General features: G+C 41.5%; 1 protein-coding gene across 4 annotated transcripts in view; it reads left to right on the top strand.

The window, feature by feature from the left end:
• Positions 1-2,628: 2,628 nt before the first annotated feature.
• The window catches only part of klf5 (Kruppel like factor 5), a 49,636-nt gene continuing 28,726 nt past the window's right edge, over positions 2,629-23,538 (top strand). Inside the window, exons 1-3 of one of the 4 annotated variants that reach the window (XM_033023016.1) lie at positions 2,629-2,633; positions 2,883-3,118; positions 18,034-18,889. In XM_033023016.1, coding sequence (XP_032878907.1) covers positions 2,963-3,118; positions 18,034-18,889 — 1,012 coding nt within the window. In that variant the 5' untranslated portion in view covers positions 2,629-2,633; positions 2,883-2,962. Of the gene's footprint in view, positions 2,634-2,806; positions 3,119-3,926; positions 4,185-18,033; positions 18,890-23,538 lie in introns of those variants that run through there. The other 3 variants (XM_033023015.1, XM_033023017.1, XM_033023018.1) reach the window with 3 other exon arrangements.

The raw sequence follows: 23,538 nt of genomic DNA, 5'->3' as shown, positions 1-23,538 counted from the left end.
GCCTACGCTTGGTCTCACTGATGTATGTATGATCACTGGTCATCAATGATCTGGATGAAGGTGTGGTAAATTGGATTAGTAAGTATGCAGATGATACCAAGATAGGGGGTGTTGTGGATAATGAAGAGGATTTCCAAAGTCTACAGAGTGATTTAGGCCATTTGGAAGAATGGGCTGAAAGATGGCAGATGGAGTTTAATGCTGATAAATATGAGGTGCTACACCTTGGCAGGACAAATCAAAATAGGACGTACATGGTAAATGGTAGGGAATTGAAGAATGCAGTTGAACAGAGGGATCTGGGAATAACCGTGCATAGTTCCTTGAAGGTGCAATCTCATATAGATAGGGTGGTAAAGAAAGCTTTTGGTATGCTAGCCTTTATAAATCAGAGCATTGAGTATAGAAGCTGGGATGTAATGTTAAAATTGTACAAGGCATTGGTGAGACCAAATCTGGAGTATGGTGTACAATTTTGGTCGCCCAATTATAGGAAGGATGTCAACAAAATAGAGAGAGTACAGAGGAGATTTACTAGAATGTTGCCTGGGTTTCAACAACTAAGTTACAGAGAAAGGTTGAATAAGTTAGGTCTTTATTCTCTGGAGCGCAGAAGGTTAAGGGGGGACTTGATAGAGGTCTTTAAAATGATGAGAGGGATAGACAGAGTTGATGTGGACAAGCTTTTCCCTTTGAGAATAGGGCAGATTCAAACAAGAGGACATGACTTCAGAATTAAGGGACAGAAGTTTAGGGGTGACATAAGGGGGAACTTCTTTACTCAGAGAGTGGTAGCGGTGTGGAATGAGCTTCCAGTGGAAGTGGTGGAGGCAGGTCCGTTGGTATAATTTAAAAATAAATTGGATAGGCATATGGATGAGAAGGGAATGGAGGGTTATGGCATGAGTGCAGGCAGGTGGGACTAAGGGAAAATAATTGTTCGGCACGGACTTGTAGGGCCGAGATGGCCTGTTTCCGTGCTGTAATTGTTATATGGTTATATGTAGAGCAGCTGACACCTAGAGCAGTGGATGCAATAGGTGAGGTTGGAGGAGGTGCAGGTGAACCTCTGTCACACCTGGAAAGACGGCTTGGATCCTTGAATGGAGTCAAGGGAGGAAGTAAAGTGACAAGTGTAGCATTTCCTGCGGTTGCAAGGGAAAGTGCCAGGAGAGGGGGTGGTTTGGGTGGGAAGGGCCGAATTGACCAGGGAGTTACGGAGGGGGTAGTCTATGCAGAAAGCCGACAGGGGAGGAGATGGGAAGATGTGATTAGTGGTGGGATCCCATTGGTAGGCAAAAAAGCTGGAGAAAGAAAGGAAGAGGCGGAGACAATAGGCTGTGGGAAAGCTGGGAATGGGAGGGGAAGGAGAGAGAAAGCAAGGACTACCTGAAAATTGGAGAAGCCAATGTTCATATCGCTGGGGGTAAACTACCCAAGCGAAATATGAAGTGCTGTTCCTCCAATTTGCGGTGGGCCTCACTCTGGCCATGGAGGAGGCCCAGGTCAGAAAGGTCAGTTTCGGAATGGGAGGGGGAATTGAAGTGCTGAGCCACTGGGAGATCAGGTTGGTTATTGCGAACTAAGTGGAGGTGTTGTGCGAAGCGTTCGCCAAGCCTGAGCTTGGTCTCACCGAGGTTGATCATTCGCTGAATAATCCAACCACATTTTTGTTTGGAAGTGGAAAGAAATAATAGAAATTGCATTCATTGCAATGTGTACAAAGAGTTGAGATACTGTATTATAATTTTGCTGCATGTGATTGTGGTATATATCATGCCTTGATTGGCGAATATGTTTAGATTGTGACTTTATTTGAAGCAGACATAATATGTTAAGCAGAATAATATGCTTCATTGAGCATAATTCCGACTGGTAACTACGCACTTCATCCGAGCACATTATCGCATGCGTCATGCGCCGCCTTAAATGACCACCTAAACTGTCATTTGGCAACCTAAAAAGCTGCAAAGGTTGCCAGGCTGACAACAGAGAAAAAAAGTTAAGTGAGAGCCCCGATTCTGCCATGCTTCTGCCCACTCACCCAACCTGTCCAAGTCACCCTGCAGCCTCATAGCATCCTCCTCGCAGCTCACACTGCCACCCAACTTTGTGTCATCCACAAACTTGGAGATGTTACATTTAATTCCCTCGCCTAAGTCATTAATATATATTGTAAATACCTGGGGTCCCAGCGGCACCCCACTAGTCACTGCATTTATTGCTGGCTTTGATTTGTCCTTTTGCATACCTTTCATTCATTTGTTCTCTGTACCTTTTGATATCTCTCGTTTCCCTCTCCCCTACCTCTCTGCCTGAAGAAGGGTCTTGACCCGAAACGTCAAGTATTCCTTTTTCTCCGAGAGACGCTGCTTGACCCGCTGAGTTACTCCAGCGTTTAGTGTCTAGTGTTTACCTTCGGCGTAAACCAGCATCTGTAGTTCCTTCCTACACACCTGTAGTAAGTTGTTGGTATAGGAAGAATGCCTGTGTTGTTCTGTGTACATGGACACAGGTGGTGAGGGACGAGGAAGGTTTCTGTAGAATTTCGCAGTGGACAACAATAGTATCACAATAACTTTTCAAAGAGCCGTGAGGGCGGGCAATCTGTGCAACAGGTAGTCGAGCTGTGGGTTGAATGGAGTTTGGTGTCATCTTGTCAATAATGAGATTTGATGCTGGGTGGATTATCAGAGCTCGCCCTTGGGTCCTCCCCTGCCCCGCGTTGATTAGACGTCTGGCCCATCAGTCGGGAAGAGGAAGCCTCTGAATTGGAGAGGCCGGGTGCCAGTCAAACGCAGCCCGCGGAGGGAAGGAGGGAGGGCGAGATAGCAAAGTGCGGGAATGTTTTAGACGCTCGCCGGGGCCACTGAGAGCGGGAGCTGTGACAGATGCTGCTCCCTCGCCCGGACAGAGGTGTCCAGTTGATGTGTGGAAGTCCCCCAACGCTCCGCGGACCCCAATGACCAGCAGCGTCTTGCCGGGCAACCTGGGCGCCGACCAGCCCGTCTTCACGCAGCTCAGGTCGGTGAGCATGAACTCGGAGGAGCAGGCGGCGATGTACGGGGTCATGAGGAGTCCCGCGGCGGGGATGTCGGCGGTCGATGAGCTGGCCCAGGTACGGCTCCAGAGGGCAGGGCAGGGCACACTTCCCCGGACACCAACCACACTTGTACATACTCCAACACACATTTCCAATGTCGCGTAACGCTGTGGCCAGGCATTTAGTGCTTTGTAGCCAAGCTTTTAAAACATACATATGTAGTAGTCAGCCTTCATGAATACTTTGGAGCTAACTTTCTTAAGTGCTTTGTCACCAGCTTTCATACTCAGTCGCCAGTTTACTTTCTTGTAGCTAGCTTTTTAAATACTCTGTGGCTAGTCTTTTTTAAATGCTTGGCAGCCTGTTTTCTTTCAAACTCCAGCTAGCCTTTTAAGTACCCTGTCGCTAGCTTTCGTTCATACTCTTTAGCCAATTTTCGTTCATACTCTGTAACCAGCCTTTTTAAATACTAGCCAGCTTTATCCATGTTCTCCAGATACCGCCTGAGTTACTCCAGAACACTTTTTTTTTTAGAACTTTGCAGCCAGTCTTTAACAAAAAAACATTGGTTGCAACAATTGACCGCCTTCCATCGTTTTACTTTTCGTTGTCTGTCTAACGGCGGCAGTCAATCGAGCTGCAACTATTTCTTTTCATATCTGTCACGGACGGAGGTTTCCTTTGCATGTTTTCGGTCGACAATAAGATCTGTCAGGGGTTGCAATGAGTTTGCAAAAAGTGTGGATTCAGGAAGTATTGTTTCATCTCTTTCCCCTTGCCCTCGTTTGATTTCCTCCTCAATAATTCTTGTTTCTCGAAAGGGGAGAGAGGTGGGTGGAGATGTCCCTTCGCTTCATCTCTTGGTGATGCGGTTGGATTCTGGATACGGGCGTTGACTGCAGTGGACGGTTGCAGAGAGCAGTCGGTGGTGTGGGCGCCACCTGATTTCGGTTTCACCGGAGGCTGCCAATGATCTTGGGGGTCACTCACTTGTCAGTCAGAGGTTTTTGCGCCTGGTTCGACCACTCCTAGAACGGTTGGGAGATTCTAACATTCTCGCATTGTGGCAACACTAACTGCCAGCGTGTCCTGAGCATAAACAAGCTTTCTACAAGGTCCGGAAGCAGTGGGAAGTCATTGGGTAAGAGTTGTTGCCATTCAGTATTTTATGGTGATTGCATTGTGCGTTGCAAAATATGATTTTCTGGAGAATTCCTCAGTCGTTGCAGGTATAGGTCCCAGGCAGGAATGGCTCCTGTGTATACCGGCAGTATTGGAGCTGGTCAAATTGACGTGATACGAAGAAATAGGCGTATTTTTCACAATGGCATTGGTGGCTCTTAAAGAATGTCCAAATCTCTTTACATCCAGTGGTGAACTATTTGAGTTGTACCCTAAGATTTGCCAAGCAACGGAGAGGGAGAGAGAGTAGCAGACCCTCAGATTTAATATTGGGTTGGAAGATAGATCCTCTTGCTGTGCAGAGCTCATTGGTGCTGTACTGAAAGCTCTGCCTAACTGATTTACGGGGTACTGATTGTGGATGATCAGCCATGATCACAGTGAATGGCGGTGCTGGCTCAAAGGGCTGAATGGCCTACTCCTGCACCTATTGTCTAACTTTTTGTGTTAGAGTCTGTGGAATGAGTAGTGAACAAGCAACATTCTCTTGTGATCCTGCTGCAAAATGAGTGTCTGGCGATGATTGTGTACATATGTGCATTGGGGTGTGAAGGATAACACATTCTCTGACTCTCCCTCAGACTATACAATGTGGAGTATGTACCAGGGAAGGGCGAAGGAGTTTTTATTTCTGATTTGAGGTTGCTGAGAATCCCAGCTGGTTTCGCACTTGCTGTGCAGCATTGAAGCATTTGACTCCCTCCTCGCCCACACAGCGAGTCATTGAGACCAGAAAAAACTTCCCAGCACTTTGAAATTCTCTCTGAGCCACTGTACTGAAAATATGCCAACGACAGCTGGAAGATCTATAATCAGAAAACTTAAACGTGTGGCCAATACCAAACTTTGTAACATCTTTTTGTTTCAAGGTTTGATGGAGTCAAAATTCATGGTATGTTTGCTCTTATCCAGCCATTGATCAGATTTTCCATTAGTCGGTTGATTTTCACTGGTGGGCGACAAAAATATTGCTAAGATATATTTGGCGTGATGTGGAGCTTTTACAGATGGAGGGGGAATGTGGCACTGATTTCTTCAATGGCAGCGAGGTTGTTGAATGTTTTCCTTGTGACTGTATGAGCATCCACAACACCCCACCCATCTTTTCCGCTCTTCCCTCCCTTAACCAGTGTTCTCACTGTCAGGCTGTTACCCAATGGCACTTTCTATTTCAGATATCTTTATCTGTTTTGGAAAATATTTGAACAACTGTCTGGGTGTGTAGAATTTACTCAACTTTATTTGACCTCACTAGGAATAAGTACACTTATTTCCTCGGCATGGGGTAAAAAGATGCAGTAGGTTCTCAGTAATTAACATAGAAAAAGTAGATAACTTAGTCTTTGGGACGTTGCAGTTTCCAGGAGCATGCTGCGTGTAAGTTGTTGGCCACATTTCCAATAGTGTCCACAAACCATTAACTGTAAAGTATTTTAAGATATTCAAAAACCTACATTTTTTTGTGTTACTTTAATCATTGTAATTTTTTTTTTGTTTAATTCACATGCTCAATATCATGGTTTCTCTAAGGGATCTTTAAGTACACTATTCACAAATAGCAAAATCTTCATAGCATTTCCAGTGTTTTGTAAGTTTGTTTAAAAAGTAGATGTTGATTGTAAGATTAGTAAGATTGTAAAATTAAGGTTCTCATTATAAAGTTTATGTATTCAAGTAGTTCAAAATGTGTCAATTTAAAGTATGTATAGAATAAGAAGCAGCTGGATTGGATTAGCGTTGAGTGTGCCATTAAATGTTTCTGGTATGCTGGATGGAGGTGGTTGCTAATTCCTGATACCAGTTTCAGATGACTCGCTACAATTCTATCCCAAGCACGTGGTAGGGGTAGATTTGAAGCTGCCAAATGTTCATGAGCATGACAGATCCCTATAAAAGATATTTACCTATATTAAGCGTGCTCACTATTACCACCGGTACATCTGATGTTTTAATAAGAAGTACAATTAGGGTTTTGTGTTACTGTTAATTCATTGCCTTGAATTGTGTTGAATAAATTAGCATTAATGCAATCTTTTGCTAAGGTTTTTTCACTTCAGTTGGATGTGGTGGAAACATTTTACAGGATCGTTATTAGATAACTGAATTCCGAGCAACAGTCTTGGACTACATCAACTTTTCTTTTAGCTCTTATACTGATGACACATGAAAGTGCCTGGGTTGTTGAGAGGAGACATTGATTTTCTTATGGTTTGTGCAACTGAAATGCTTCAGGCTTATTTCGTGCAAAACTTGTCATATTCTGTTTTGATTTAGCTTTTATTTGTTTAGTTGCAAGTTCATCCTTGGCTTTTAACTTCGAGCTGGATGTTAATTACAAAATACATGCATAGAACATCCACAAGACCCACAGAGGTTTGCTGACTGGATGTTGAGTTGAGGTGCTCCTGTCATAGAGAGTGAGGTTTTTTTTTTTTGGGGGGGGGGGGGGGGGACATATTAAGAGCTATTGCAGGTACTGGCTCTCTCACCTTACTTTGTGGGACAAGAGGAATTTCCATGCACATTAAGTCTAGTTCAAGTTGAGTTTATTGTTATAGGCACAAGTAGGTACAGGTACAATGAAAATCTGGCTTGCAGCAGCATCTCAAGCACATAGACTCGGACAAACGGCCACATAAATCATACTTAAATTATGTAAAGTTCTGCAGACATCAAAAGAAAAAAAAGCACGATACAAGTACAAAACACAATTTAAAAACAAGTACATGGTAGTGCAAGAGGTTGCCTTGCATATTTGACAGCCAATGTATAGTTAGATGTAAGATACAAGATCAAGAGGAAACATCTTGATAGGAAAATCCAGTCAAGCCTGGGCATTAAATCCAGAACTACTGAACAGTTTATAAAATTAAGTAAATTCCACAATCAAGATAATATAAAGTAACATAAAGAAAATATTAGATACTGCAAGCAATAACAATCAAATGGCATCATGTTATTAAAATATACTGTGGTTGGATACCATCGCTCTGCACTCTAATGCTGTTACTTAGCTTTAACTAAATGTAACTTTAACTCGTGCATATTTCTTTGTAACTTAGAGACTGAAATTGACTTGCCTTCCCAGTCAGGCAAAGTAGCTCCAAACAATCTGCTTGAGGAACTCAGCAGGGTCGAACAGCATCTGGAGCAAAAGGAATTGTTGACTTTCGGGTCAAAACCCTACATCATGCTTCAACCATTCTTTCCCCACCACAGATGCTGCTCAACCCACCGAGTTTCGCAAGCAGATTGTTGCTCTGGATTCCAGCAACTGCAGCCTCTTGTGCCTCCATGCTCCTTCACCTCTGGACAGGTGATCAGTGCTGTCTGCAGGTTCCTTGCCATCACTTAGATGTATGTAATTCACAGCTCTGCTAAAACACTTGATTATTTTCTTCTGTATGATGAGTGTAAAAGAGACAATGAAAGCCAAGCAGAATAGAAAAAGACGGATGGAGCAAGGAGCATGTGTGACAATAACTGCCAATATTACTGAAAATCTAAATATATTCCATATATATGCAAATAATAGAAGGGTTTACGTGAAGGTGTAAAGCTCTTGAAGGGATTGCATATTGTTATTGAGGGCATTATTCAGGTCTTGTATGAGGACTTTGCATGTATATTTATCTCTTTGGATACAGGGATGGTGTCGGAGCACTTGAGAGTAAAAGTGTTCTTTCTTTGTTCAGAAAAGGAAGTAAGGATAAGTGTAGTAACTACACGCTAGTAAATTTGACTTCTATGGTGAGAAAGCTTTTACAAACACATCTTCAGTCATTCACATTGAAGATAATGAACTACTCAATGCAAGAGCATAGAATTGTTGAGTGCAAGTTGTCTTTAACCAATTTGATGGAATTCTTTGGTGAGTTAATGTAGAGAATTGATGAGCCGAATGCAATCAATGTCTTATACGTGGACTACCAGAGAGGTTTTGATAAAATGCCACATTAATGAATTATCAGCAAAATTGAAGAACACATAAAAGGGCTATTAATAGCATGGGCGTAAAGTTGGCAAATACAACAGAGAGATGTGGTGAATGGTTCTTTCTTCAGCTGGAGGAAGTTCATTGAGTGACCATTGCTGGAACCGTCAGCAAGCCAAAGGAGATAGTGAATGTCAGCAAGACAAAGGAGATAGTGATCGACTTCAGGAAGCAAAGCGGTACCACATACCCCAGTTTGCAATGACAGTGCCGAAGTAGAGATGGTCGAAAACTTCAAATTCCTCGGAGTCAATATCATCAACAACTTCTGGACCACCCAGATTGAAGCAACAATAGACAATAGGTGCAGGAGTAGGCCATTCGGCCCTTCGAGCCAGCACCGCCATTCAATGTGATCATGGCTGATCATCCCCAATCAGTACCCCGTTCCTCACTTCTCCCCATATCCCCTGACCGCTATTTTTAAGAGCCCTATCTAGCTCTCTCTTGAAAGCATCAGGAGAACCTGCCTCCACCACCCTCTGAGGCAGAGAATTCCACAGACGACCAATGACCAACAAGGCACACCAACGCCTCTACTTCGTTAGAAGGCTTGGAAGTTTGGCATGTCCCCTACAACTCTCACCTTCGACAGATGCACCACAGAAAGCATTTTATCAGGATGCATCACAGCTTGGTTTGGGAACAGCTCCATCCAGGACCATAAGAAATTGCAGTGAATTGTGGACACAGCCCAGGCCATCCCACAAACCAACCTTCTATTGATTCCATTTATACCTTGCGCTGCCTCAGCAAGGCCAGCAGCATAATCAAGGACGAGTCGCATACTGGCCATTCCCTCTTCTCCCCTCTCCCATCAAGCAAAAGGTATAGAATCGTGAAAATACACAAGAACCAGGTTCAGGGGCAGTTCCACACCCCCCCCCCCCCCCCCCCCCCCCCCCCCCCCCCCCCAGCTGTTAACAGGCAACTGATTCACCCTACCACAACCAGAGAGCAGTGCAAACTAATATCTACCTCTGCTGTCGCTCGGACTATCCTTGACCAGACTTTGCTGGCTTTACCGTGCATTAAATGTTATTCCCTTATGTATCTATACACTGTAAATAGATGGGAAATGTGAGGAAAGACAATACAGAAGAAAGGATACTGTTCTTACTGTGGTGCAAGAACAAAGGATCGTGGGGGCCAAGGGTTCACAAATCATTGAAAATACAGGGCATTTTGAGAAAGTGGGTATTGGTACACACAATTCTATTCTTTATCAGTGGAGGCTTTTATCTTGGTGGCGAATGGAGGCTATATCCACAATATAGTGGATAAAGGTGAGTGAGGGGGTTGGGGAGGTTTGCTGAACCATTACAAAATTCTTTAATTCAGCTTGCTATACTGCATCCATCTCCTGCAACTCCCATGTATGTTGGCAAGTGCAGAATTTTTATCCATTTTCATATTCACCTAACAATAGGAGTGTTCTCTCATTCCTCAGCCTCTTCAATAGAATTGGACACAGTTGCAGTAATGTGTACTGCCTTTTTTCTCAGTCACAATTTCTTCCTTCAGTATTGCGCTTCAGTATTGGGCTATCTTAGCTTTCACTTTCCCCTGGACCGGCCCTACACTGAACATAAGACCTGCAATGTGATTTGACCTAGATAACTTACAATTGGGTTGTACTCCAGGAAACATCAACTTCCTAATGCATCATGCTTAAAACAAAGGCAGAGTTACTCATGAGTCACCGGCCCTCCTACACATATGAACTTATGCAGCAGTTCTTCCAGTTTATACTTTTTTTGTCACTTTGCCAAATTCTGGACTGAAAGTGATAATGAAGGGATTTATGATAATGGACATTTCATGGAGTCTTACAGGAAGGAAACAGGCCTTTGGACCCAACTTGCCCACAGCGGCCAATAGGCCTCGTCTACACTAGTCCCACCTGCATGTGTTTGCCCCATATCCCTTTAAACCTGTCCTATCCATGTACCTGTCTAAATGTTTCTTAAAAGTGCAATAGCACCTGCCTCAGCTACCACCTCTGGCATCATCCTTTGTGTGAAAATGTGGGCATGTTTTTGGAGGAGATGTGTTAAGAAAGAAGAGGGGAGGAACTTAATAAAAATAAAACATTTAACGATTTTCCTATCTGATATCTTGTGTGTAATTAAGGTGGATAACCAGCCACATTTGGTTATCACATGTCCATATTCTGTGGTTCCAAAATGAAACTTTAAAAGGTCATTCATTACTGGCCAGAATATTCCCAGTATATATTTCTTGCCGTCTCCGCACATGTCCCACACGGAAACCTTCACTTCCAATTCTTCTAAGAATATTTAAATGCATCCTGGGGGGAAAAAATCAGGCATGCTCGATCTTGGAGCGAACAATAATGTACAAGAGGCTATACTTTAAAAGACTTTGGAAGTTCAGGGCTGGAAGAGGTTACAGAAATGGGAAGATGTGGACCATGGAAGGATTTGAGGGCCAGGCACATTTTTGTTTGCACTACTAAGCTTACTGCTACTCTGAGCCATATCAAGGTTCCTGAAACCAAGCCTCTGATCCAACTAAAGTTTTGTTTATTAACGTAAACAAAAGCTGGCCAAGTAACAGATTGGGTAGCTTGGTTTGCCTTTGAATCAGGAAATGTACATTAAAAACAAAGTATGGATTATACACCTAGGGTTTAAAATTGTGTGGGAGGAAGGATTAGGGGAGGAAAGTTAACTGGAAGTTTTGAGTTTCCTCGAAAGATTAAGTTAAAGAGGCTGATTATTGGTTCATAGTTTCTGTAACCTAAGCTGAAGAGAGCAGGAAGAAGGCACCACAGAAAGAAAACCACAGGATTACCGGTTCCAACAGAGTTGATGTTAGTCAAGAAAGATAACAATCAAGAAGTGAATTAGAGACATGGGGTTGCCATCAATAAATTAACCTTTTCTTATGGAGGAAGGGTGTGCAAGACCATTTCTGAATAAAATATTTTAAGCCTCGATCTAATTTATGTTGTCAATTCAACCTTGATTCCAGAGGCCCTCTCTCCGTGAGGTGATTTCTGGCATTGATGGGTTAAATTGGTTTAACAATGGACATGGAGACTTTGTCACACTGCACGGTGGAAAAATGATTCATTAATACCAACATCTGGTTTTAAGATAAAGATAATATACACATAGATTAGCATGAAGAGCTGGTGTCTCAGACCTTGGAGCATGTTGTCCATTTAAGAAGATCAAAGGTGGATATTCCGGGAAAGTGTACAACCTGAGGAGAAAATGAAACTTATGTTTAGCCTCATAGCTGAAAAGTTTCAGATTAGATGAGAGAAGTGATGAGTGATCAAGAATGTTGACCAATGAACAGGTACGTTGACGGGTGAATGTTAGACTTTCTACATAATGATAATATTCACAATTCTCTAAAATACATGATCAGGGGTAAAGTTAATTTTGTTTGCTGTGAATTAAACACGGGAAAAACTTATCTGCTGGCTCAGTTACTGGTGGAATTCCGTGTGTAGTATGTCAGGAATAAGCACTGCAGCTTATTGACTTTCCAATGACCAACAGATTTAGCAGAGGTTATTCACACAATTGCGTGAAAAAATGACTGACTGATGACTTAGCAAAGACAAACTGGAGTAACTAAAAAGATTGGCTCGATGATAATGGATCCTAGTGAGGGAATGGTTTTATAAATGGCATCCATGTGTTTGCTCACTATGCGGTTCTTGCTGCCTTCTCTGAGGTGTTGCACTCCGTTCCAGTTTAAACAAACAAGCTTAAATATTTTTTCTGAAGATGATTATATCCTGAATGATTTTCACGATTACGTATCATTCTTTTACACATGCAACAGTTGTTGAATGGGAGAATTGTTTACACGGGCAAATGTGCCTGTTAAGTACACAGCCAGTGTTTGTGCAATGTTAGTAATAAATGGTGTGCCTGCAGCATGGTGCCGAAGATTCATTTGCATCAGAATGTAGATCACACCTGTTGCATATGTGCTATTTGTGATTATACAGAGCAAATAGGGGTTCTTCCACGCATCTACACTGAGAGAACTAATTTAAAATACATTGTCTTTTTGTATCCGTTTGCAATGAAACATCTGTATAATGCTGAGCTGGCAACATTACAGAGGATTAATACTTCTGACATTATAGCAGATTATAATGGGATTTTATTAATTTATCTAACTTTTCTTAAAACTATCAATCTCACTTCCAGGACCTGGGATCTCACACTCAACTTTTCATCAGCCTGACACCCTGGTATATAATGAGTTGATGCCTCATGAATAACTTTCCTTGCCTCGTCTGTAAACAGACAGCGTTCTACAATTTTTGTTTTGCATTGTATAGAAACTTTTCTCAACTATGAAATGGAATTCTGCAATAATAAACCCTCTGTACTTAAACCAGTGTGATTTCAATAATACATTTCTGCAACTGATTAGTCATAGTCTCCTGGATGGTTGGATGAGTAAATATCAAATTCCCCAATGTTGTTATTTCACTATTTATTCTTGGATGAAAGTGATATGGGTAAATGAGCGATCTGTGTAGCTGCTAAACATAGGCAAATCCTGAGATTGCAAACAGTTTTAAAATATTTTTTCGTGTTATTGATTTAAGAACATCATTCATGGGTAGGAAAGGTTTAAAGGAACCGAGGTCAAACATGGGTAAATGGGATTAGCTTAAATGGGGTATTTTGGTTGTCATGAAAAATCAGGGTTAAAGGGGCCTGTTTCCCTGCTGTATGACTGCAATATTTCTGATTTTGAAATTAGTCAAAATTGGAGTAATTTTTTTAATCTGTGCTTTCCTTTATCTCACTCACTTTATATACATTCTTTCTGACTTACATTCTTGCTCTGACTGCCTTATGGGCCTGTCCCACGTAGGCAAATTTTTTTAGGCAACTACAGGCGACTAGTTTGTCGCCACATGTTCGCCGGGAGTAGTCTCCACAGTCGCGCAAAAAATCGTAGCATCTTTCTGGTCGCCGCTAAATTTTCAATGCGTTGAACATTTTTCGGCGACAGTGGGCTTGATGCCAATGAGCGTAGCTTGACGTCTCCTGACGTAGGTGCAGTCGTAGGTTGTCACCAAGATGACGTAGGTTGTCGCCGGTTTTTCAGCAACCTGCTATGACTATGACAGTCGCCGGCAGTTGCCTAAAAAATCATCAAGTGGGACAGGCCCATAAGTCTCATTCCAGATGTTATACAAAGTGTTTTTTTAAACAATTGAGCAAAACACATTGAACACAATTTTGACTACATTTTCAGTTATTTAATCAACAAAATGAAAGCAGCTTAGAGAATAAGAAGGCAAGTGACTCTGACTCTTAAGATTTAAAATATACTTTTGAAGCTTGTGAAGAACTGCAGCCAAATGTTCCCTTGTGACCCACAAGTTTACAAACCTTTAGCACATTCATCTTTTTAAATTATTCTTTCATTGTTTTTGTTCCTGCAACTGTATCAGTTTCATTAAACATTAACTTTTATAATGCCGTATCATTTAAAATTCAGTTCATTGCATGCTTAAATATCTGCACCTGGAGAGATAAACTTTATACTCCAATCGGAATTGTTTGCTGAAGTTGACATTAAACCCACTTTATCTCAGCTGTAATTTATGGGAAAAGGTTAGAGAGGTGAGTAATCTAAACACAATATTTTTAATGTTCCTTTATGTTAATTAATCTTTATAAAACAGTTTCTGTAAAATAAGATGAATAGATAGATAAAGTTTAAACTTCTGCACGGAATGTCCTCTAGTTACCTTTTATATAACATTTGAACATTATTGAAACAAGGTGAACTATGTATTTTACAAAATAGACTAGGAGAGAAAATTAGCTTTGTTAATTAATTCGGTATGTGCCATGGGTTGTAACTGCATCTCCAATCAAATAGCAATTTTACAGTTTTTTTTAATAACGTATATTATAACTCAATTTAGCTTGAAAAATCAAAGAATAATTTCATCCCAACTATGTTTCAGTAAGTCATTATCATATAAAAGTCATAATATAAAAGTTATTTTTTTTTAAACTGTGTAAAATTCATGAATGCTGATATGCCAGCTTGAATGCGTTTGCCTTGTGCCATACATATTCAGCTAAATTATAAATTTGCAGTACACAGTTTAGATTTTTTTATGATGATCCAATGTAATACTATTATTTGTAAATGGTAAATTGGAGGAGCAGCACCTCCTATTTCGTTTGGGTAGTTTACACCCCAGCGGTATGAACATTGGCTTCTCCAATTTCAGGTAGTCCCTGCTTTCTCCTTCTTTACCATTCCCTTCCCAGCTCTCCCACAGCTCACTGTCTCCATCTCTTTCTTTCTTCTTCCTGCCCCCCCCCCCCCCCCCCCCCCACCACCCTCACAACAGTCTGAAGAAGGGTCTCGACCCAAAACGTTGCCTATTTCCTTCGCTCCATAGATGCTGCCTCACCCGCTGAGTTTCTCCAGCAATTTTGTCTACCTTTGATTTTCCATCATCTGCAATTCCTTCTTAAACATTTGTAAATGGTGATGTAATTTTGTAAATTTTCGATGCGCCTTGTTTTTGGAGTTTAACATCAATTTCACTAAATGCACATAATCAACGTTTAGGCATTATTTGTCATTCTTCAGATCCAAGTACACGAAATTCAGTTGGCTATTATTGAAAATAGATTTATATAGAGTAGAGTGATTACCTGTTTTCCTTATGTTTAAGAAGGAACTGCAGATGCTGGAAAAATCAAAGGAATAGGTGACAAAGGAAAAGAAACGTCACTTATTCCTTTGCTCCATAGATGCTGCCTCACCTGCTGAGTTTCTCCAGCATTTTTATTTACCTGTTTTCCTTAAAGCCTTTTTGTATTTTACAAACAAGTTCAAATTCAGTTGTCATTTACTTACCGTAGTTAATTTACTTTAATTTATTTACTTTAGTTAATTCAATGTCATTCACTTAAGCACTTAATAGGTTGATATATTGATGGGAGTTGAAGTTTAAGAGATGTTTCCAGTCAAGAGTATAGCACACATTTATATCAAACTACACCTGCTATGCAGGAATTGTTTCCTTTTCATTCAAAGGGATTTACATTCAGAAATATCATGTTATTTTGCTGATGGGCAATCCTAGATCCAAAATTATTCTTCCTAAATGCACTTTGTATGATCAAATCATCATGTTTTGTTTGTGCTTCAAAAAACAAAACCCAAGTCCTCATTTCCAAAAATGTAAAAACAGCCTCTAAATAAAATATGACTTTTATACCAGGCCATGGAATATTCTGCCCTTTAGAATCCATACCACAGTTGCTATGAAGGACTAATTTTTGTAACCTGACCCCTAAAACTGGGAAATGCTTTGCTGTCTAAATCCTGTTCTAAGCTACCTGGACAACGGCTTACAATTGGGTCTAATGGAGCTCCACAATGTCTAAAGTCTGTTCAGGCTGTTGGTTTTTCTGCAATTCGTGTCTTTTTTTTTGTTGATATACCTCCAGGATAGCTTACCTGAGAATGAATGTTTGCACGCTAGGGATTTGTAGGCAAGAGTTTATTGTTTCCATTCAGAACCATTGCCTCTGTATCACATAACACCCCAGCGTTGTTGGGCTATGTTTGTGCTTCAGGAATCAATTAATTAGATTGAGACCTGAAATCCATGCTTGCCAAAAGTCACCTGAAAACTATCCACATTTTGTACCAGAATTCCCAAACTTGAATGGAGATGATCGTCTGGTCTAAACAAATAACCTAGGAAAAGCATTGGTGCAAGATCACCACAGAGTCTGGCCAGGAAACCAAATCTATCAGTTATTTGCTGATTGTGATTTTCTGGCTGACATTTAAGTAGACCAGCTGATAATAAGCAAGTCATAGCTCTGTTGAAGTCGGTCACATTTGTTCATCTATTTGAAACATGGTGGACATTGGGACACTGCTCCTTTCTTGACTGGAAAGGAAAGGGATTAATTTCTTTAGAATCCATTCCATCTTTTGGAATGTCCTATTTTGATAAATGGCAGTGCTGATAAAGTGGAAAGAATGGCAGGCATTTATAAATAGAAAATCCCCACAGTGTGTTTACCTGGAGTTTAGTGCTTGTTCTTGGGGCAGGGCATGAAAGTACAAGCCTTTTGATGAAGGAAAATAATGTATAGCAAACTGAGCCATGCTCATGTACTCCTGGTATCCACATTTTATTTGGCGTTTACTTTGTTTTGAGTCTTTAGCAGTGTGAGATTATCATTGATTTTATTTCATTCTGAGAGAATAGTTTTGTCATCTTACTGTTTTTAACAAGAGAATCTGCTGCCTGTGTGCTGACTCGCTGACAAACAGATAATCTTGACCTGAAACGTCACGCATTCCTTCTATCAGAGATGCTGCCTGTCCCGCTGAGTTACTCCAGCATTTTGTGTCTATCTTCGGTTTAAACCAACATCTGCAGTTCCTTCCTATAACAGTAGAAGATGTTTGCAGATTACAGAGAGGAGAGGAAGTTGACTTGGCAAAACTATTTTCCAAAGAACTGAGAATGTTGTGAAAGCGACAGATCAAAGCAGACACCGCAAGAAATGCAACACCTGTCCCTTCACCTCCCCCCTCGACTCCATTCAAGGACCCAAGCAGTCGTTCCAGGTGCGACAAAGGTTCACCTGTATCTCCTCCAACCTCATCTACTGCATCCGCTGCTCTAGATGTCAGCTGATTTACATCGGTGAGACTAAGCGGATGTTGGGCGATCGTTTCGCCGAACACCTCCGCTCAGTCCGCAATAACCAACCTGACCTCCCGGTGGCTCAGCACTTCAACTCCCCCTCCCATTCCCAATCCGACCTCTCTGTCCTGGGTCTCCTCCATTGCCAGAGTGAGCAACAGCGGAAATTGGAGGAACAGCACCTCATATTCCGTCTGGGGACCTTGCGTCCGGATGGCATTAACATTGAATTCTCCCAATTTTGCTAGCCCTTGCTGTCTCCTCCCCTTCCTCAACCCTCTAGCTGTCTCCTCCCACCCTCCCATCCGCCCGCCCTCGGGCTCCTCCTCCTCCCCTTTTCCTTCCTTCTCCCCCCCCACCCCCCATCAGTCTGAAGAAGGGTTTCGGCCCGAAACGTCGCCTATTTCCTTCGCTCCATAGATGCTGCTGCACCCGCTGAGTTTCTCCAGCAATTTTGTGTACCTTAGATCAAAGCAGACGATGGTCAAGGAAATACAGAATGATTCATTGTTGGCTGCGCCTTAGCCATCAAACCTCTTTGATCTGTCTCTTTCACACCTTGCCCTTCCATATCTCTAGTTTCCTTCCCCCCTGATTCTCAGTCTGAAGAAAGGTCTCAACCCGAAACGTCACCCATTTCTTCTCCCCATAGATGCTTCCTGTCCCACTGAATTACTCCAGCACATTGTGTGTTCATGCATGATGTGCTTGTACTGGGTCATCTCTGCAAGGATTCTTCATTAGTATTTTCCAAACCTATAGCACCCATTATCCAGAAGGTTAATGGAAGCAAATTATTTCTCGAGTCTCGCAGCATCCAGTTTGGGGAAATGTATTTCCTTTCCTTCATTGTCAAATATGCCTATGAAACAGTATTAATTAGCGTACCTTCACCGTTAAGATTACAACGGTTCAAAAACTGCTATTTTTACCTATTAAAAAGAAACTTCAAACGTTGGCCTTGCCGATGCCATGCATGAAGTGATATGGTTGGGTTCATGTTGGCAATTTTTCAGTGTGGCCATGATGTTTTTGTAAGTGTTTTTATCTTCTCTTTTATTTGCTCCATGTATTAATTGCTGCCATTTGCTTCTTGTACAGACGCGGTGTGAGATGGAGAAGTATCTGTCACCCCAGCTGCTACCTATCCCTGAGCTGAAGAAGTACAGACGGGACAGTGCCTCCGTGGTGGATGAGTTCTTCCAGGATGAAAAGCCATCACCGTACAGCGTCAATATCAACATGATTCTGCCCGATGTTACTTACCTCCGCACTGGTCTTTATAAGCCACAAAGACCACCCATGGCTCAGCCCCATTCGGAAGATGTTAATGCTTTCACCCAAGCAGGCAGAACACTTAGCACCCGGGCCCTGCCGGAGTTCACTAGTGTGTTTAACACCACACAGTCTACAGATGTCAACACTGCATACATTAAGCAGGAGCTACCCACTCCTGAAATGCGTTTGCCTGCAAGCTCTCAACAAGGTCAGCTGTACCAGTTGCTGAGTTCCCCAGACTTGGTCAGCATCCGTGGCAACACTCCTCATACACAAGGCAACGCATCATGTATGGGCAACTTTACCAATGGTTCAATAGCATCAGGCATGACTGGCATGAACACTCTGGCAACTGGGCATCCTCAGACGGTATTGAAGCACTTCCATTCTATCTCAGCGTTTTCCATGGCAACGCAGTTCTTCCAGCAACAGCCCACGTATCTGCCCCCATCACCTCCAAATTCTGAGCCTGGGAGCCCCGACAGGCAACCAGAACTATTGCAAACCATGACGCCACCTCCGTCATATGCCGCTTCGATTGCATGCAAGTTGGGGTCACCCACCCACACCCTCCCAGCTAACCTGCCAGTGACGCAACATAACATCTCACCAGTTAAGTTCAACCGGAGAAATAATCCAGAGCTGGAGAAGAGAAGAATTCATCACTGTGACTTTCCAGGTATGTACTGTGGGTCAAAAACGAATGAGTTGTTAAATATAGTTATTTTTTCCACTTATCTCCTGCATTTCCTTTGATCAATGCATCGATTCTGTATCCCTCCTTTATTTATTTGAATTTGTCTCAAATGCATCTTGAGTTTGAATCTCATCACCGTGGTGGAGACATTTTTGATTTGTGCAAATAAATATATGTGGAATACAAAGTCTGGGAAACTGTTGATTTGTTGGGGAAAAAACATCCAGTTCATGGATGTCCTGGAGGAGGGGAATCTGACAGACTAATCCACTTTGGGCTATTTGTGCCTCTTGGTTCATCACTGTGGTTAACTCTTAACTATCCTCTGAAGTGATTTTAGCAAGGCATAGTTTGAAGGGCAAAAATGCACAAACAATAAATGCTAGCATTTCCATCTGTGTCTACATCCTGCGAATGAGTAACTTATTAAAAGAGTGCAATTGATTTTAATGGCTTCTTATTGTGCCAAGAACCACATTTTATCTAATTTCTTTGTAAGAAAGGTTTCTCAGAATTCCCTACTGGGTTTGTTAGTGTCAGTCATAATTACAGTCCATAATTTTACTCTGATCTAAATACTCTTTCTTCTCTGGGAATCTGGCCAATAGTATTGTCCTACTATTTAAAGCAGTAATTCTAAGTTAAAATGTAATAATCAGAAGTGGGGAAGATAATACAATCGGTTTAATGCTTTGTCAAATAATATAAACATCTGAAAAATCAGATGTTTATATTATTTAGTCTACTTGGTCATTCAAAATTATTTGAAAGGAAGGGGGATATGAGTGAACTAGAACCCTTGTGATCTAGGATGGTGTTGGGTCATTAGATATGGTTTGTGGTTGCACATTGGTGTGATGTGTGGGTCTTGACTTAACTATAATTTGCATGTTAGATTTGCATTCATTAACTCTTAACAGTTAGCAGTACACTAACTGAACATCTGAAATTGATTTTCATTTTTCCAGCCATAACACTTTAGCCTCTTCATTTCTCTTTCAAAACCATTTAAATGTCAGGCCTTACAACCAATTTGAAAATCAATTTCTTCAAGCCTGATTTTGTGTGTGACTTTAGTGTCTGCATTCAAAATTTACCCGACTGGTCTTGTAAAGATCGCAGCCATTATATCATGTCCTTTATAAGTCTACATTACTTTAAAAAATGGTGTTATATAGAAACTTCTGCAATGGCAACACGGGTCTTCAAACAATCGCCTGTGAACCAGCCAGGTCACTTCTAAATGTAGACACTATGCATGCTGCACAGTTTCTTTTGAAGCATAAATGGTGGGCGTTTAAAGATCCACACAGTCTTACAGTCTTGAATTACCTACCTATTTTCCTTGCTTCTGTGGTTACTTGTGACTTTAGCTGTAGCACAGTTGCAGAGATTTAAGAAAAACGCTCTGTGTGGAAATCGCTATGCCAGGCTATATCTGCAGAGGGAAATGGATAGACAACATTTGAGGTCCAGACCTTTCTTCAGACTGATGGAGTAGAATGGAGATAACTGGTCAAAAGAGGTGGGGGATGGGGGAAGAGCTGGCAAATGGAGGGGGGGGGGGGGGGGGGGGGTTTGATTTGGAGTTCAGTCAGGTGATGGAATCCAATAAGTTAAGGAAGGTGGGAGTGATATGTCGAACAGGGTGAGATGGAGAACAGGGCCGAGAGGAGGTGGGTATGAGATTAAATAGCGGATTTGGTGTGGGGAGATGTAGATGATGGGTGGATGGAAGAGGGGATAGGAACTGGGTGAAGAGGGCGGTGGGGCAGGGTTTGGAAGGAAGCGTGCATGGAGATTGGCAGGGGTGTTGTCGGGATGCTGCCTTTCAGCTTCAAAATCCTAAATTCAAGCCGGAACTCTTGAGTAGTTTATATGTTCTTCCTGAGAGCTAATGCGTTTCCTCTGGGTGCTCTATTTTCCTTAAGTACTAAAGACATGTAGGTTATTTAGCCACTGGAAATTGACCTGAGTGTAGTTGATTTGAACGGAAAGGAGAAGGTGTGGGCGTGGTGTAGATTAGTGTGAAGGGATGTTTAATGAACAGAGTGAATTTGGTGGCTGTGTGACTTTGACACATGGTTGGGATGGGATTTGCTAGAGTTTGCTATTGTTGTTCGTGCAGCTTGCATTACTTTTTCCAATTGGCAATTTTGTCATGAATGTTTTGACGACAGTGTTTTGGTGAAGGGATGATTGATTTTTCTCAGTGCTCAGAGAAGCATCACCTTGATGCCACGTGATGCAAAAATGAATAGGTAAATACTATGCAGTCAGGTAAGTTAAACCACAGACAAGCATCCAGGAAGGTGAGGGGAGGCCTGATAGAGGTTTATAAAATGATGAGGAGAATAGGTAGGGTCGACGGTCAGAATATTTTTCCTACGGTGGAAATGTAAAATACGAGAGGGTTACATTTAAGAGGCTTTTAGAATAGTACACGAAAATGCAGGGAATAGAGGGATATAGATCATTTATATTATCGAGAATTCTCTGCCATAGAAGGCAGTGGAGAACAAATCACTGTATGCATTCATGAGATAGTTAGATATTGCTCTTAGGGCTAACGGAATCAAGGGATATGAGGAGAAAGCAGGAACGGGGTACTGATTTTGGATGATCAGCCATGATCATATTGAATGACGGTGCTGGCTCGAAGAGCCGAATGGCCTACTCCTATGCCTATTTTCGAAGTGCAGACAGAATGATTAGTTTAACGGCATCATATTTGGCACAGACATTGAGAGGCTATAATTTACTCCCTAGCTTCCACAATGCCGTAGGATTTACTTGACCAGGCCTGGGGATTTATTTACCTTAATGTGTTTTAAGACCAGCTGTGCCATCTCTTCTGTCATGTGGACTCTCTTCAACACATCACTATTACCTTCCTCCTGTTTCCTGGTTTCCATGTCTTTCTCCATGCTAAATACAGTGGAGACATTTTCATTGCACACCTTCCCCATCTCCTGTGCCTCCAGACATTGACAACTTGTTGACTTTTAAGGAGCTCTATTCTCTCCCAAGTTTTTTGTTGTTGTCATTAATATACTTGTATCATCTCTTTGGAGTCTCTTACTTTGTCTGCTCTTATTCTATCTGTGTCTTACTTTATCAGCTATCTCGTGTCATCTATTTACACTCCTGATTTTCCTTAATAGTACCAGCTATTACTACCTACTATAATTAATTTCTCTTGTGTGGCTGGCTTGTCCAGCTGTTGAGGTAAAGCAGGAAAAAACTATATTTCTCTCAAGCTGGGTGCCGTAGAATGTCTGCAGTCGAAGGTGCACAGCATGGAAACCCTCTGAATCTACACTGACCCTCGGGCACCTATTTACACTAATCCTGTTTTAATCTCACTACATTTCCATCAAACCCTCCAGATTCTACCACTTTCCTTATACTCGAGACCATTAACCAAGCAATTTGTACATTGGTGGGATGTGGCAGCAAATTAGAGCATACAGGGGAAACCCATGGGGGAGAACCTGCACACTCCATGCAAAGAGTGGCATCAGTCGACATTGATCCTGGGTCATTGGAACTAAGAGGGATCAGCTCCTTCAGGTGGAGATTTCATTACATTGGTTGTAGCTTTAAAGATAAGTTGATTTAGTGATCTGATTGTAATCTAAATAATCACTTGACCATGCATTGTGGTAAGATTCAAAAGATTGCTGTCACTTGAGATTGAAATCTGATTCTATAGGCAAATGGTTTCTATTTAATATTTCATGTGAAATACGATCAAATAAATCTGAGCAAGATAAGTAAAAGTTTATGGCAATTTAAGTTGCTTTCAGCCATCATTACAATAATTTTCTAATGTTAATCTTGCAACACGGAGGATTGATAGGTACATGTTGACTTTGTCTACAATCAGCCGCTCAACACTGGAAACAAACCAGTCCTGTGCTCTATACATATTGAGCCACAGTGTGACTTGTGATGTATGCTCATGTTATTTTGCACACTGACTGATTGCATTTGGAACCTAATAGTTTCAAATTGGGATTGTTGCCGGATTCTTCTCACAATGCAAAGGTCAAGTGATTATCTGCATTACAATAATTCACGTTTAATTAAACTACTTTTGAAACTGCAGCCAATTTATATATTACAATATCCACCTAAGTAATCAATTAATTATTTTGCAGCTTACGAAAAAAATAGTTGTAGCCAATTTTCTTTGATTACCCAAACAAGCCAGGTCCATAAATCAATTACACCAGTTTTGGGACTTAATTATTTGATGGTTATTTGATGAATAAATGATCCAGACCATCTCCAGCCAGTGAAATACTATTAAGGCTGTAATGCAGAAAATGTGGGGTCTTTCATATAACAGTTGCTATTATCAAATTTTGCCATGATGGTTGAAAGATGAGGATTGGTATAACTTTACTATTTTGCTTTGAAGTAGTGCCATGAGATGTTTTGCAAAATCCTGAGACCATATCCCTTCTGAAAGATGCACATTCACAGTGTTGCCATCCCATCATACTGCAATTAAATGCACCGTAGAATTTTAGTCAGTAGTTTTTAACTGCATGTACCAATTCTCTTTTTGCATTTATTATTTTTTAATGATGCAAAGGGTTTCAAAGGTCTTTTTTTGTCACGTG

This window comes from Amblyraja radiata, chromosome 6 (assembly GCF_010909765.2).
Source record: "Amblyraja radiata isolate CabotCenter1 chromosome 6, sAmbRad1.1.pri, whole genome shotgun sequence".
Taxonomy (NCBI): domain Eukaryota; kingdom Metazoa; phylum Chordata; class Chondrichthyes; order Rajiformes; family Rajidae; genus Amblyraja; species Amblyraja radiata.
Note: the sequence above shows the minus strand (reverse complement) of the source record. Positions and strands in the feature narration are given on the sequence as shown.